The sequence below is a fragment of the Hypanus sabinus genome, chromosome 1 (genome assembly GCF_030144855.1).
Source record: "Hypanus sabinus isolate sHypSab1 chromosome 1, sHypSab1.hap1, whole genome shotgun sequence".
Classification (NCBI taxonomy): domain Eukaryota; kingdom Metazoa; phylum Chordata; class Chondrichthyes; order Myliobatiformes; family Dasyatidae; genus Hypanus; species Hypanus sabinus.
Window position 1 is genome coordinate 209,516,627 of NC_082706.1, and position 15,850 is coordinate 209,532,476.

The following is a 15,850-nucleotide window of genomic DNA, read 5'->3' on the forward strand; positions in this document are numbered from 1 at the left end:
CGAGCCGAGACCCTTCGTGTGTATCTTCTGGGCTTCCCTGATGGTAGCAGTGAGAAGAGGGCATGTCCTGCGTGATGGGGTCCTGAATGATGGATGCCGCCCTTTGAAGCGAGGGAGGCTGGTGTCCATGATGGATCTGGCTGAATTTACAACTTTCTGTAGCTTCCCCACCCCCGATCCTGTGCAGTGGCCCCTCCATGCCAGACGGTGATGCAGCCGGTTAGAATGCTATAAGTTTCTTTGGTGACATGACAAATCTATATGAATAACGACTATTAGTGTTTTGTTGCAGGGCTTGAGTTGGCGGCAACAGATGATGGTCCGAATATTCTTTCAGTAGGAAGGCACGTGTAATCGTTCAGTGAAATCGTTGCTTTATGGGCGGCTTGTGTTTTCCATAATTTATAAACTAAGTGTTTTGTTGTTTGGCTATATCCAAATATAATACCACATACCCTTCGGCCCATGATGTGCCGACCTTTTAACGTACTCTAAGATCAATGTGACCCTCCCCTCCTGCATGGCCTCCGTGCTTATCTAAGAGATTTTTAAATGTCCCTAATGTATCTGCCCTTAATCACTCCAGGCAGTTTGTTCCATACGCCCAGCACTCTCTGTGTAAAAAATATCTCCCTCTGCCACCCCCTCACACTTTCCTCCAATCACCTTAAAATTTTGGCTATTTCTCCCCAGGGTAAGAGTTACATTCTGTCTATGCTTCTGATCATCTTGTACACCCATCTCATGGGTCAGGTGGATGATTATTGAGAGGTTTTGCGAATGCAGTTGAGCGGCGCGGAGATGAGTTAAACCACAGCATGAAGGACCGTTTAGCGGCTCTCATCCGAGAGAAGATTCCCACCCCCTCCCCGGCTCTGCGACGCTCCCATTGATGGAAGCCTGGGTGGGTGGGGTTAGACCTGGCTGCGAAGAGGGAAGGGCCGGAGATCGGAGGCGCCTCGCACATCGTCTGCTTTCGCGTTGCGGACCGGTTTCGGGGGCTGATTCCTGGACCAGGCAGTAGTCCCGGGGCTTCTGGTTCTGAAGTTGCTAACTGCGGGACTTGTCTTCGCTCAGGAACAGAATTAGCGAGCAGCGGTGGGGACGGATCATGTATGCCTGTACCGGTGCCCGGTACCGTTGTCTCGGGTCTGCCGCCTCACTCTTCCCGCTTCTGTGGCTTCTCGCCGTGGCAGTGCGTGTGCCGGGTTCCTCCCGGAGTAACCCGGCGGTTGTCGGCCACGTGTCTGGGAATTCAGCGGCCAGTAGCCCGGGGAGGGGCGACAGGGTCAGTCCACTTCAGCCACCCGGAGTCTGGCTCCTGCGCCCGGACCCCGGGCTGTCCCTACGCGTCTCTCCGTCCAACAGCGCTGGAAAGCCCGAGCCCGGCCCGACTGCTGCGGACATGACCGCCACCGACCGAGGGAAGGCGAGCAGGAGCGGTCGCCGCCCTGCTGACCCTCGGCTCACCGATCAGAACGCGGAGGAGGTGGACCGCGGGTCGGACGTGGAGCCCGTCCCGCCGAGTGTGAACGGCCGGGACGGGGCGACGGCAACCCCGGTCCCGGCTCAGAGAGCCGCTCGTTCGGCACCGGATGAGAAGTTTTACTCGGTGACCGTGTCGGAGCAGCACAGGGTCGGGAGCGTCATCTACACAGTGCCCGACGGCAGGTTCGAAGGACGGTGGTTTGAGGTGTTGTCCCCGGCGGACTCACCGGTACAAGTGGAGCGGCACTCCGGCAAAGTTTACCTGGCCAAGGGGTTGCGCGACAGGTCGCCCGTCCGCATCACCGTTCGAGTGAACAGTGCGAGAGGTGAGCGACACGACACATAGACACTAATATACACGCATAGACACACTCACTGCGCATATGTACAGACGTATATATACTATATGTACATCGACACACGCCCCTTCACCATGCGCACATACATTCATACAGACACACCACACATATTTCTCTCTCTCACACACTCACCACGGGCGCACACTCTCGCCGCCACACAGATACGGACACATTCGCTACTCACACGATTGACTTCGCGGTATTGAAGTGTTTAGCTTTGTTGAGTCTGCAGGATTTGACAGACGGGATCCGTTGCCAACAGAACAGTTTAACTCCGTGTTGGCAAGAATCAGTTCCATTCTGACGCGGTAGCGTTGTAGTCCCGCAAGTTTATTTTTAAGAAAACGCCTCCATACACCAAAGTTGCAGATACAAGAAAAAAACAGCAGATATTCGGAGTTTTAACCAAAGACCTGTGGGGTTTACCGAGTGTTTCAGGAGAAAATTATGAGCGAATTCCCGAATTGGGACGTTAGATGCGGAATGAAAAATTTCCGATTGGGAAAGTTGTTGAATAGTTACCAATTGTGAAGTGGTTAACAGCGCAGTGAATTCAGGTTGAAAGCAGATTTGGGCAGGTACTGGGACCCAGCGAGGGAAATGGTGCCGGCTCAGTTGGAAAGTCCTGCACAAGTACACGTATGCACAGCAGCAATGAACACGAGGAAAATCTGCAGATGCTGGAAATCCAAGACAACACTCTCAATGCCGGAGGAGCTCAGCAGGTCAGGCAGCATCTATGGATGATGGGTTTCGATCCGAAACGTTGACGGTTGAAATTTCCACAGGCGCTGAATGACTTGCTGAGATCCTCCAGCGTTTGGTGTGTGTCGCTCAAGACCTCCAGCGTTCCGCTCCACCTATCACCTCCGAACTACCCTGCTTCCCCTCCCTCTACCACCTGATCCAGCTGTCTTTCCCCTTGCCCTCTCGTCCTGATGAACGGTCTCGACCCGAAAAGTCGACTCTTTACTCTGAGCTCCTGCAGCATTTTGTGTGTTTTGTGCCGATGTGCTATGTAATGTAACCATTCGAGTCGAGTTTGTTCTCCTCAGCATGAGGATCTAGAGGCCGATCCGGGGTGCGCTGCGGTGTGGACAAGAGTAAACGATGGTGGTAGTTAGTGGCCGGGTCGTTCGGCTGTCCAATTCCTCCGTGAGCAGCTTGTGCTCTCGGCCCAGAGGAGGTCGCTCTCATGTAGCGCAGCTCCCCCTCGAACAGATTTCCTCCAGCGACTGCAATGTTTCCCCGGCTTTTAGATGTAGTGTTGAATTTCTTCAGGCTGATTTTGATGTTATTGCCCACCAGGGGCTCGCTGATCTTCAACTGGGGGTAAAGGATCTGCCTGGCGAGACGGGCGTCGGGCACCCGCATGACATCGGAGTTGCTTTTGCAGACAGAAGGGGCACATAGTATCGGATAAGTAACAATCGCAGAGAAAAATTTAAAAAAATAAAGACAGTATTTACAATGAAAAACCAAATTAGAACAACAACAAATGAATCTTTGTGTAAAGTGATTAGAGCGGCCACGATGCAGCGGTGATTAGGGTTTCGCGGTTGGCTCAAGATTTACCAGGATGCTGTCTGGATTAGAGAGCGAGCCTTATGAGGATAGGTTGAGTGAGCTAGTGCTTTTTTCATTGTAGTGAAGGATGATGAGAGGTGAATTGATAGAGGTGTACAAAATGATGAGAGGCATAGATCGAGTGGACAGTGTGAAAATGACTAATATCGGGGCATTATTTTAGGGTAATCGGAGGAAAGTGTTGGGGAAAGCATTTGATAAGGTCCCTCACGAGAGACTCATCCAGAAAGTCATGAGGCATGGGATAAGTGGAACTTTGGCTGTTTGGATGAAAAATTGGCTTAAAGGAAGAAAGCAGAGGGTAGTTGTGGAAGGAAAGTATTCTGCCTGGAGGTGGGTGACTAGTGGAGTGCCGCAGGGATCTGTCCTGGGACCCCTGCTATTTGTGATTTTTGTAAATGACCTGGATGTAGAGGCGGAAGGATGGGTGAGTAAGTTTGCGGATGACACGAAGATTGGAGGAGTTGTGGATGGAGCTGTAGGTGGTGGAAGGTTACAAGAGGATATAGACAGGCTGCAGAGTTGGGTAGAAAAATGGCAGATGGAGTTCAATCCGGACAAGTGTGAGGTGATGCATTTTGGAAGGACAAACCAGAAGACTGAGTACAGGATTAATGGTCGGTTACTTAAGAGTGTGGATGAACAAAGGGACCTTGGGGTTCAAATCCATACATCCCTCAAGGTCACTGCACAGGTTGATAGGGTAGTTAAGAAGGCCTATGGGATACTAGACTTCATTAACAGGGGGATTGAGTTCAAGAGTAGAGAGGTCATTTTGCAACTCTACAAATCTCTGCTGAGACCGCACTTGAAGTATTGTGTTCAGTTCTGGTCACCTCATTATAGGAAGGATGTGGAAGCTATGGAGAGGGTGCAGAGGAGATTTACCAGGATGTTGCCTGGTTTGGAGAACAAGTCATATGAAACAAGGTTAGCAGAGCTGGGACTTTTCTCTTTGGAGTGTAGAAGAATGACAGGGGACTTGATAGAGATCTACAAGATTATGAGAGGCATAGATAGGGTGGATAGTCAGTACCTGTTTCCCAGGGCACCAATAGCAAACACCAGAGGGCATATGCACAAAATTAAGGGAGGGAAGTTTAGGGGAGACATCAGGGGTAAGTTTTTATACAGAGGGTTGTGAGTGCCTGGAATGACTTGCCAGGGATGGTGGTGGAGGCTAAAATATTAGGGGTATTTAAAAGCCTCTTGGACAGGCACATGGATGAAAGAAAAATGGAGGGTTATGAAGTAGTGTGGGTTTAGTACTTTTTTTAAAGGATTATATGGGTCGGCACAACATGGAGGGTTGAAGGGCCTGTATTGTGCTGTAGTGTTCTGTGGAAATGTCAGAGGTAAGCTTTGCTCTACACAGCGAGTGGTGGGTGCGTGGAATTCACTGCCAGGTAGAGGCAGATACATTAGTAGCCAGCCATCGATCCCAGGGGATCATGGGTTTTCACCTCTGGTGGACTGTGTCCTCTCCAGGGCACAAGCCTGGGTGGGAAGGTTTGAAGAACCAGCTGTTGCCCAAGCAACGGGCTCCCCCTCTCCACGTCACTGATGTAGGCCAAGGGAAGGGTAAGCACCGATGCAGCTTGGCACCTGAGTCATCGCAGAGGTTGCCAGAGTGAAGTTGTAAACATTAAACTACCTTAGGGACACCGGCTCCGGGTTTCTTCCTTGGGGTTTACTCTCGAAGACTTTCCCATGGTGGGTAAGGCTGCAAGGCAGCAGAGAGGGACTTTTAAGAGGCTCCTAAATAGGCACATGGATGATATAAAAAAAAGAGATGCTATGTGTGAGGGAAGTGTTAGATTGTTTTTAAGAACATGATAAAAGGCTGGAACGACACTGTGGGCTGAGGGCCTGTACTGTGCTGGAGTGTTTTATGTTCTTATAGTTGAAGAGAAGTAGCCATTCTTGTTGTGTGGAACTTCTTGCTGCCGGGTCTCCTGCCCCAGCATAGCTGTACTGTATAGTTCTGTTATTGGGCCTGCTTCCCCCTGACACCTCACAGTCTCCACCTGCCTCTCATACCAGACTCGTCACCAGACCTGCAGCCTATTTAAACCCAGTTCTCACCCACAGACCTTGTTCACTCATTGAGCTAGCTGCCCTTGACCAGATGCTTCTAGCCTGCACTCTCCCAGTCTAAAGTTTACCTTGTTCTCTGTTGTGTTTAGCTTTGGTTCTCTCTGGTTTTGTGACCGCTCATGTCTTGCTATTTTGCACCTGCTATTGAAGCCATTGTTCATAGCTGAATCATCTCTGCTGCTCTGTGTCTGGGCCTCCTCTACATTTCCTGACACCTGAGACATTTCACTTAGTAGAAATCACATCTATTTATTTAGCAATACAATGAGGAATAGGCCTTTCCATCTCTTCAAGCCATGCCACCCCAGCAATATCACATCACTGATCAACCCTAACATAATTGTTCGACAATTTACAATGACCAATTAACCTACCCGGAATGTCTTTGACCTGTGGGAGACAACTAGAGGATTCAGGGAAAACCACGTATTCCATGGGGAGGACGTGCAGACTCCTTACAGACGATGTCAGATTTCAACTCTGAACTCCAGAACGGCCAAGCTGTATTAACATCGCACTAAATGCTATTTGACTGTGGTCCCTCTAGAAGCAGGGTTAAGAGCAGCAAATGTAAATAATATCAATATTTGGCAATTTAGTGAGAATTCGTTCAGATTAAATCTTCTTAGTCAGGTCTTCAGGATTGAGTGTCACTTGTGTACATTTCAATTCCATAAGACATAGGAGCCTAACAAGTCTGCTCCACCATATTCTTTTGGTTCTGAGATGACTGATAGAGCCCTTCAGCCCATCTAGTCAGAGCCTATATTATTATTCTGCCTAGACCCATCAACCTGCACTGGGGCCATAGCCCTCCATACCTCTCCCATCCAAGTACCTATCCAAACTTCTGTTAAATGTTGAAATTTAACCCACATCCACCACTTGCTCTGGCAGCTCATTCCACACTCTCACTACCTTCTGAGGGAAGAAATTCCTCCCTCAAGAGAGTGAGTTTGTTAAACGCCTATGAAATGGCTTTTTAGAGAACTTTGTTGTTGAGCCTACTAGGGGGATCAGCTATACTGGATGGGGTGTCATGTAATGAGCCAGAGGTGATGAGTGAGCTTAAGGTAAAGGAACACTTAGGAGGCAGTGATCACCATATGATTAAGTTCGGCTTGGAAGGAGCTGCTGGCAGGGATGATGTGCCAAATGGCATAATTCTGCTAATGTCTTATGGTCTTAAAATCATGAACATGTGCTCAGTGCCCATTGAGTGTACATGAGAACAATTTCTCAGCTATGTGGAAGACTATGGGCTTTGTCCCTAATCTGTCCATTGGAGGCAGTTGAAGTGAATTAGTTTTCAGTGCTGAGAACATTGGCTGCAAGAGTATTCAGGATAACAGGGACAAATATTGCCTCATAGATCAGTCTTAATATTCAAATACTCTTTTCCTCAAATGGCCAGAAACCAATCTGCTGCTCAGAAAGTGATGGTGTGTCTTGTTTCTGATGTCTGTCTTCAACGATGGGTGCCTCCTGAGATGTAGGAAACAATCCACTTTATTTCCACAGTTTTCTCATGGATCTTTAGTATTTCAGGACAAGATTAGAACATAGAATGTTGAACATTACAGTACAGTACAGACCCTTCAGCCCTCGATCTTGTGTTGACTTTTTAACCTACTGTACTCATAAGATCAATCTAACCTTCCCTCTACATAACCTCTACTTTTCTATTATCCATTTGCCTATCTGAGAGTTTCTTAAATGTCCCTAATGTAATTGCCCCTACTACCACCCCGGCACAGGGCATCAGTGTACACGCCATTCACTTTGGGGAGAAAAACTTGCCTCTAAGATCCCCACTATATTTTCTCCAATCACCTTAAAATTATGCCTGCTCATATTAGCATAAATCCAAGTTATTGGGTATACTTAAGGCAGAATTTGCTAGGTTCAAAGTGAATTTTATTATCAAAATATATATATATGTTGTCATATACAACCCTGAGATTCATTTTCTTGTTGGCATACTCAATAAATATATAGAATAATAACCATACAAAAAGCAATGGAAGACTATCAAACTTGGGCATTCAACCAGAGTGCAGAAGACAGCAAACTCTGCAAATACAAGAACAGAAAAAGTAATAGTAATAAATAAATACAGAGAATATGAGATGAAGAGTGAGTCCATTGATTGTGGGACCATATCAGTGATGGGGCAAGTGAAGTTATTTCCTTTGGTTTAAGAGCCTGATGGTTGAGGGGTAATAACTGTTCCTGAACCTGGTGGTGTGGGTCCTGAGGATCCTGTACCTTCTTCCTGATGCAAAAAGAGAGCATGGCCTGGGTGGTATGGTTCTGGATTACTCAGTTATGGGGAGAAGGCAGGAGAATGGGGTTGATGGGGATAATAGTTCAGCCATGATGGAATGATGAAGATCTGATGGGCCAAGTGGCCTAATTCTGCTCCTATGTCTTGAGGTCATTTTGTTGCTGTATAGCTTCTGCCTTTGTGGATATCTAGAATACATGTTGATTCTCTGATGTTATCTCACTGATTTGGGTCGAGGTTTCACTAGGGGCATTTGTCCCATATGAAGTGCTCATTGACACCTGATGTATGTGTTATTGTAGGTTCTCTATTGATCAGGGCTGACCATGGATGTAGCATCCTAGCTGTTTACACAAGCCAGGGCAGTACAGTATAGAGAGCAAGCTGCTGCCCAGACACCAGCTTTCCCCTCTCCACACAGCTGATGACTCCAAAGGAACGGCAGGGGCCGATACAGTTGGCACAGGTGGTATTGCAGGAGTGTTGAACTCAACATAGGACTGCCTCAGGGACTACAGCTCTGGATTTTTCCTCAGGGTTTACTCCCGAAGCCTTCCCCATGATTGGGTTGCAGACGTTTGAGATCAGGGTTTTCTTACTCCTCAGTGAAGTGCCAACCATGACTGATGAGCCCCATCGGCCCAAAGCGAGTGGTATTAAGCATCATATATTTGTATAAAGCAGCTGAGATGTTGGCAGGAACACTATTGGTAGCTCTTTTACCTCTGTTGGATGTTTGGCCACCTCAATGAGTTAAGCAAGATTTGGAATCAGAACAAGGTTATCATGAAATTCATTGTTTTGAAACAGCGTACCACACAATGCATTAAAAATTCTATGAAGTACAATAAGCCATATGAACAAAATAAACACAAGAGATTGTGCAGATGCTGGAAATCCTGAACAACCCACACAAAATGCTGCAGGACCAGTGGGTCGGGCAGTATCTATGGAAAAGAGTAAACAGTCGGCGTTTTGGGCCAAGACCCTTCATCAGGACCCAAATAAGTGCAGAAATAGTGAGGTAGTTCACTACCCATTCAGAAATCTGTTGCTGGAGAGCACAAAACTGTTCCTGAAACCTTGGGTGTGTGTCTTCAGGCTTCTATGCTTCCTCCTTGATGGTAGAAATGAGAAGAGGGCATGTCCTTGATGGTGAGGCCCTTAATGAAGGATGCTGCCTTTTTCAGACATCGCCTTTTGAAGATGTCCCCAGTGGTAGTGAAGTTAGTGGCCATGATGGAGCTGGCTGAGTTTACAACTTTCTGCAGCTTGTCCCGATTTGGCACAGTGGCCCCTCCCTCTCCATACCAGACAATGATGCAACCAGTCAGCATGCTTGCCATGGTACACCACTGCACTGCGGGAGAATCGCAGAAATGCCACATTTTGATTGAAGTTCTAAACCTAGGCAGTATTTACATTTATGTGTTTCTTTGATATAATTTTCAGAAAAGCAGAAAGGGACATCCTGGCAAATAATTACTTTAGCACATAGCTACATTTCTAGTTTATTTGGCCATTTCTCTTTGTAAAGTTATACAGTGTGAAAATTGGCAGTTGTTTTCCCAACATTATAACACTTACTGAAGTTCAAAGAGAGTACATTGATACTGCGGGTGCTTGCAAAAGGTGGAGTGAGGACCAGGGGTCAGAGGGGGCAGTACAGCACAGACCCTTCAGCCAGCCCACAATGTTGTGCTGACCTTTAACGTTCCATTTAACCCCTCCATTTTTCAATCATTCATGATATCTAAACAACTTACTTAGAATCATAGAGCACTACAGCACAGAAACAGGCCCTTCGGCCCATCTGGTCCATGCCGGTCTGTCGTTCTGCCTAATCCCATCAGCCTACATCCAAACTACAGCCCTCTATCATGAAACTTGTTGTTTTGCAGTAGCCTTACAGTGCAAGACACAAAAATTACTACAAGTTACAATAAGAGACATAAAAAATAAGTAAGCAGTGCAAAAAGGGAGCAAAATAGTGTCGATGGGTTCATTTTCCATTCAGAAATCCCATGGCGGAGGGAAAGAAGCTGTTCCGAAAAACAGGTGAGTATGGGTCTTTAATGTCCTGTACCTTTTTTCTGATGGAGCAATGAGAAGAGGCATGAAATACAATTCAATTATCATGAAGAATTACTATTTTATTGAAAATTATGTATAGAAAAACTAGACATAAATAAAGACTGACAAACCGCCGATGTATAAATGAAAACAAATAGTGCAAATACAAATTCAGGGATCAACTTTATTTGCCAAATATGTGCTAGGAATTTGCTCTGGTGTGGATATATAAATATATATATATATTTTCTCTCACCCCTTAGGGGTGGTGTGTATTTTTCCCCGCATCTCGTGTCCTCTACCAGAGGCCCGGGAGCCTGAGGTTCGGCACAGTATCCTTGCTGTTCCTAGTAGTGTACTCATCCGGACTGAGACCTCAGATGTTGTTCCCGGGAATTGTTGGAGCCACTCTCCCAGTCCAGGTGTCACAGCTCCCAGTGTTCATATCACCACCAGGAATACTCTGGTTTTAACCTTCCTTCCACATCTTCTCTATCCACTCTCTCAAGTTCCGGTATTTCTCCAGCTTCTCATGTTCTCTCTTCCTGATGTTCCTGTCATTCAGGTTTGCCACTTCTATTACTATTGTCCAGAAATATAGAAATTTATATATAATGTATTCTATTACAGAACACACACACACTCACACTCACTCACTCACTCACTCATATACACACTCACTCACTCATATACACTCACACTCACTCACTCACTCACTCACTCACTCATATACACACTCACTCACTCATACACATACACACACACACTCACTCACTCATACACGCACACTCACTCACACACACACACTCACTCACTCATACACACACTCACTCACACACACACACTCACTCACTCATACACACTCACTCACACACACACACTCACTCACTCTCACACACTCACTCACTCATACACACACTCACTCACACACACACACTCACTCACTCATACACACTCACTCACACACACACACTCACTCACTCTCACTCTCACACACACACACACTCACTCACACACACACACTCACTCACACACACTCACTCACTCTCACTCTCACACACACACACACTCACTCACTCTCACTCTCACACACACACACACTCACTCACTCATACACACACACATACTCTCTCTCACACACGCGCGCACACACGCTGAGAAAATGAGTTGTAGAATTGTTGAAAGTGAATTTGTTGATCGTGGACTCTGTTCAGAGTTGAACTGAGGTGAGTGGAGTTATCCACGCTGGTTCTAAATATATCCTCAGCTCTTTTTTGAATTTGATAAATATGAAATTATTTCTAAACATTGCGGATGAAACAGCAAAACTTTCCAAGTGTAAACCCAAAAGGCTGGAAACTCTCCAGCAGGTTGACGGAGCTGCTTGCGCAGGCTATTTCCGAATACCGTCTGTAGTCACAACTGTCTTTACAACTGGAACACTCTTCTCGCAGTTTCCTACGGGCGAGTCTGGGACCAGAGAACACAGCCCCAGAATAGAACGATGTCCACTTAGAACGGAGGTGAGGAGAAATTTCTGTAGCCAGAGGGTGGTGAAGCTGTGGAATTCGTTGCCAGGTATGACTGTGGAGGCCAGATCATTGGGTGTATTTAAAGCAGAGATTGAAATATTCTTAAATAGTCAGGGCGTCAAAGATTACGGGGAAAAGACAGGAGAATGGCGCTGAAAGGGTTAATAAATCAGCGCTGAAGGATGGATCGAATGGTCTGTTTCTCTATCCACAACCAATGATCTCACTTCAAGGTCTCTATCTTGTTATCTGATGTTCTGGTTATTTATTGCTAATTATTTATATTCGTATTTGCACAGTTTGTGTCTACTGCAGTCTGGTTGATCTTTCATTGATCCTGTTCTATAGATTTATTGACCACGTCGGCGAGAAAGCGAATCATTGATAATACACTCACTTTGTGAACGTTTTGTACTTTGTCCTGCGGTTTTGTAGATGATTCCATTTGGCAACATGTGGCGATATTTGCTTTGTTTTCCTGGGCATTTGTCACCGCACCACACAGTAAATCCCGTTTGTGGGGAATATTCACAAACCGGAGCGTGTGAAAGTGCTAATATTTAATATGTGACTAAAAACCAAGCGATTGATTAAGTTCGCTTGTAGTATGCTTGTGAATTCAGCCGAGCGCCTGGCTCTGTCGTGGATAGAGATTAGATAACCGCGGCAACATCAAAACGACGAAGGGAAGAGTTCACTCCTAATGTTTTTTACAGACCAGTCTTTCAAGATACCAGTGAAGGTCAGATTAATGGGCATTTAATTGCGAAAAGTAAGGTATCAGCATGAGAGCAGAGTGGATTGACACGAATGGTGAAAAGCCTACACCGTTTGCACGCCCGGGGTGTCCGGCGTCTGAATAAATCTCAACTCGGAAATGAATCCCAGTCTCCAGTTCATTAAATGGAAATCTGTCTCTTTTCTTCCCAGCCAAGTGACACTTTTGAAAGCGCTTGCTCCACGACTACACAGCAAATACACGAAGACATTAACCGGTTCACGCGGCTTTACTTTAAGCTGTTGGTCAGATAAATGCTGAAGCTTTATTAGGCTCTGGTCAAACCACACCACGGTTTGAGAGCAATGCTCCCTCGAATTTGCAATGACCAGTTTGCACAAAAATCTTGTGCTGTGCAATATTTTTGTCCAGTGACAACAATATGTGCACGCTGAATTTTAAATATAGAGGTATTCGTTTTAACAGCTAGCAAAACACTGTTGATAAGAACTTTGATTTCCTCTGGGTTTGACTTCTGTCACAGAACATGTGCAGCAGGCCTGCAGCGGGTAATGAAGGATTTTCTCGCTGGAGCTTCTGCGCGCAGTCCATATGTGATTTGATTGCTAAATGACGCTTTAAAAGTCAAGCTTCCCAAAATCACTCCACTTCTTCCCACTTGTGAATTCTCCATGAACTTTTGCATCGCGCCAATACACGTAGATAATACCTGTTTCTGTATGGTACATAATTGACATAAATGTATCTGGGGTTGAGAGGGTGTACGGCTTTAAATTCCTCGGCGTAAACATCACCGAGGACCTCACGTGGTCTGTACACACCAGCTTGCGTGGTAAGAAAGGCACAACAGCACCACTTTCACCTCAGACAGTTGAGGAAGTTTGGTATGGGCCCCCTAATCCTAAGAACTTTCTACAGGGGCACAATTGAGAGCATCCTGACTGGCTGCATCACTACCTGGTATGGGAACTGTACTTCACTCAATCTGGGACTCTGCAGAGCGTTGAGGACAGCCCAGCGCATCTGTAGATGTGAACTTCCCACTATTCGGGACATTTACAGAGACAGGTGTGTAAGAAGGGGCCGAAGGATCATTGGGTTCCTGGGTCACACCAACTGCAAACCGTTCCAGCTGCTACCACCCGGGAAACGGTCCCGCAGCACAAAAGCCAGGAACAACAGGCTTCTTCCCCTAGGCCATCAGTCTGATTAATTTATGCTGATATAATTGTATTTCTACACTATATTAACTGTCCTGTTGTACATTATAAATTGCTATACATTACACATTCAAACGGAGACGTTACGTAATGATTTTACTCCTCGTGTATGTGACTTCAATTCCAAATATTTGTAGTAGCTGCCCTTTCCTGACCTCATGCGCTTTCTGTGTAGGGGTTTCTACTGTTTCACTGAGCCATTCCGCTTTAAGAGAACTAGCAGTTCTTTGGCGTTTCATGACCGTTGATTCTTTGGATTTCGACATAGTGAATCAATAATTTCTTCAGTAAAACATTTTAAACAAGTCAGTTCTAAAATCTGCAGACAAATCATTGCAAACTCCGCATTATCAACGCTATCCGCATGAGAACCAGGAAGAGGAAATGTGATTATGTACTTTCGATGTAGAGGGTGGCAAAAGTTGTGTGCACAAGCACTTGCGCATACCTTAGGGGTTGTGATTGGTTGTGAGCAGTTTTGGGCCCCTTGTCTAAGAAAAGATGTGCTGGAGATGGTCTGGAGGAGGTCCACCAGAATAATTCTGGGAACTAAGGGGTTAATGTATGAGGAGCGTTTGATGGCCCTGGACCTGTACTCCCTGGAGCTTAGAAGAATGGGAGGGGGAGGGGGATCTCATTGAAACCTATGGAATGTTGAAAGGTCGGGATAGAGTGGATGTAAGGAAAATGTTTCCTATGGTGGGAGAGTCTAGGAGGAGAGGGCACAGTCTCAGAATTGGGGGATGTCAATTTAAAACAGATGAGGAGGAATTTCTTTAGCCAGAGCATGGTGAATCTGGAATTCATTGGCACAGATGGCTATAGAGGCCAAGTCATTGGGTACATTAAAAGCAGAGGTTGACAGGTTCTTGATTAGTCAGGGTGCCAAAGGCTACAGAGAGAAGGACTGAGAAGGATAAGTTAGACATGATGAAATGGTAGAGATAGACTTGATAGGCTGCATGGCCTATTCTAGTTCTGTGTCATGGGGATAGCCCAACACCACTTCTCAATAGAAGAACAACACTGAACTGATTCCACAACCTATTGACTCACTTTCAAGGTCTCCCTGACTCATGTTCTTGATATTCATTGCTTATTTATTATTATTATTTTGTTTTTGTTCTTTATATTGTCTTTTGCACACTGTTTCACGGTCTTTGTTATTTGCAGTTTTCATTGATTCTATTGTGTTTCTTTGTAGTTACTGTGAAAATGAACCTCACGGTTGTATATGGTGACATATTCATACAGTGATAATAAATTTAGTTTGAAACAAGAATGGTTGGCAAATTAGTTTAATCATCTTAGTAACATTAAAGTATATCAACAGATCATTCATGCATTTTGTCTTTAGAACAGTAATGGATTATGATCTGTTTTTTCTTGGGTACTTTTCCATGAAGGCAGCATCTGTTGAATATGTTCACCAGAATTAGCTAGTAGTCATGAAGATTGTGGGTTCTGATTGATCTCCCAGCTTATTATTCATGTCAACACATTTTTATTCTTGATAACTATTTCAATGTTCACAGGTTCTTGGTTAGTCATGGTGTTAAAGGTTACAGAGAATGTTGTTGAGAAGGATAATTAATCAGTTGTGATGGAATGGTGGAGCAGACTTGATGGGCTGAAAGGCCTAATTCTACTCCTATATGTGTTGGTGCTACTAGCATACCACTAACATATTAGTACTGAAACAACCAGCTGTAATTGAGCTGATTATTTCATTCAAAGCAAACTCATCCAATGCGTGAATTTAAAAACATAAGTTTTAAAAGCCATCTTCAAAATCTGAATAAATCCCCCTCCTTCAAAGGAAAAGATTAGCTGAAAGGACAAAAGACTGTGACTGCCGAATCTCGATCAAGGAATTCCTGTGTTAGAGTCATGAAATACTAGAGCACAGAAACAATCCCTTTGGCCCATCTAGTCCATGCTGAACTATTCGGTCTAGTCCCATTGATCTGCACCTGGACCATAGCCCTCCATACCCCTCCCATTCATGTACATATCTGAACTTCTCTTAAATGTTGCAATTGAACCCACATCCACCACTTCCACTGGCAACTCGTTCCACACTCTTACCACCCTCTGAGCGCAAAAGATCCCCCTCAGGTTCCTCTTGACTATTTCACCTTTTACTCTCAACCTATTACTTCTAGTTCTAGTCTCACCCACCCTCAGTGGAAATCTGAAGGCAGAGAGGAAGAAGCTGTTCCTGATATGTTGAGTGTGTGTCTTCAATCTCCAATACCTCCTCTCTGATGGTAGCAATGAGAAGAAAACACGTCCAGGATGCTGAGGGTCCTTAATGATGAGCTGTCACCATAACCATTCCAGCACGGGTTAGAGACTTTTTATAAAGGTCAGACCACCCAGGTTACTGAATCAAACACTGAATGTTTGGAATATGGAATATTACTTATTAAGTGTTTGTTTTTTTATTCGTAATTTTCCGCATGCAC

The 15,850-nt window shown here is 45.4% G+C and overlaps 1 protein-coding gene across 1 annotated transcript in view; it reads left to right on the forward strand.

The window, feature by feature from the left end:
- Nucleotides 1–1,111: 1,111 nt before the first annotated feature.
- si:dkey-22o22.2 (neural-cadherin) overlaps nucleotides 1,112–15,850 on the forward strand; it is a 309,750-nt gene continuing 295,011 nt past the window's right edge. Inside the window, exon 1 of the mRNA XM_059994111.1 lies at nucleotides 1,112–1,814. Within this exon, the coding sequence (XP_059850094.1) occupies nucleotides 1,112–1,814 (703 nt within the window). The remainder of the gene's footprint in view (nucleotides 1,815–15,850) is intronic.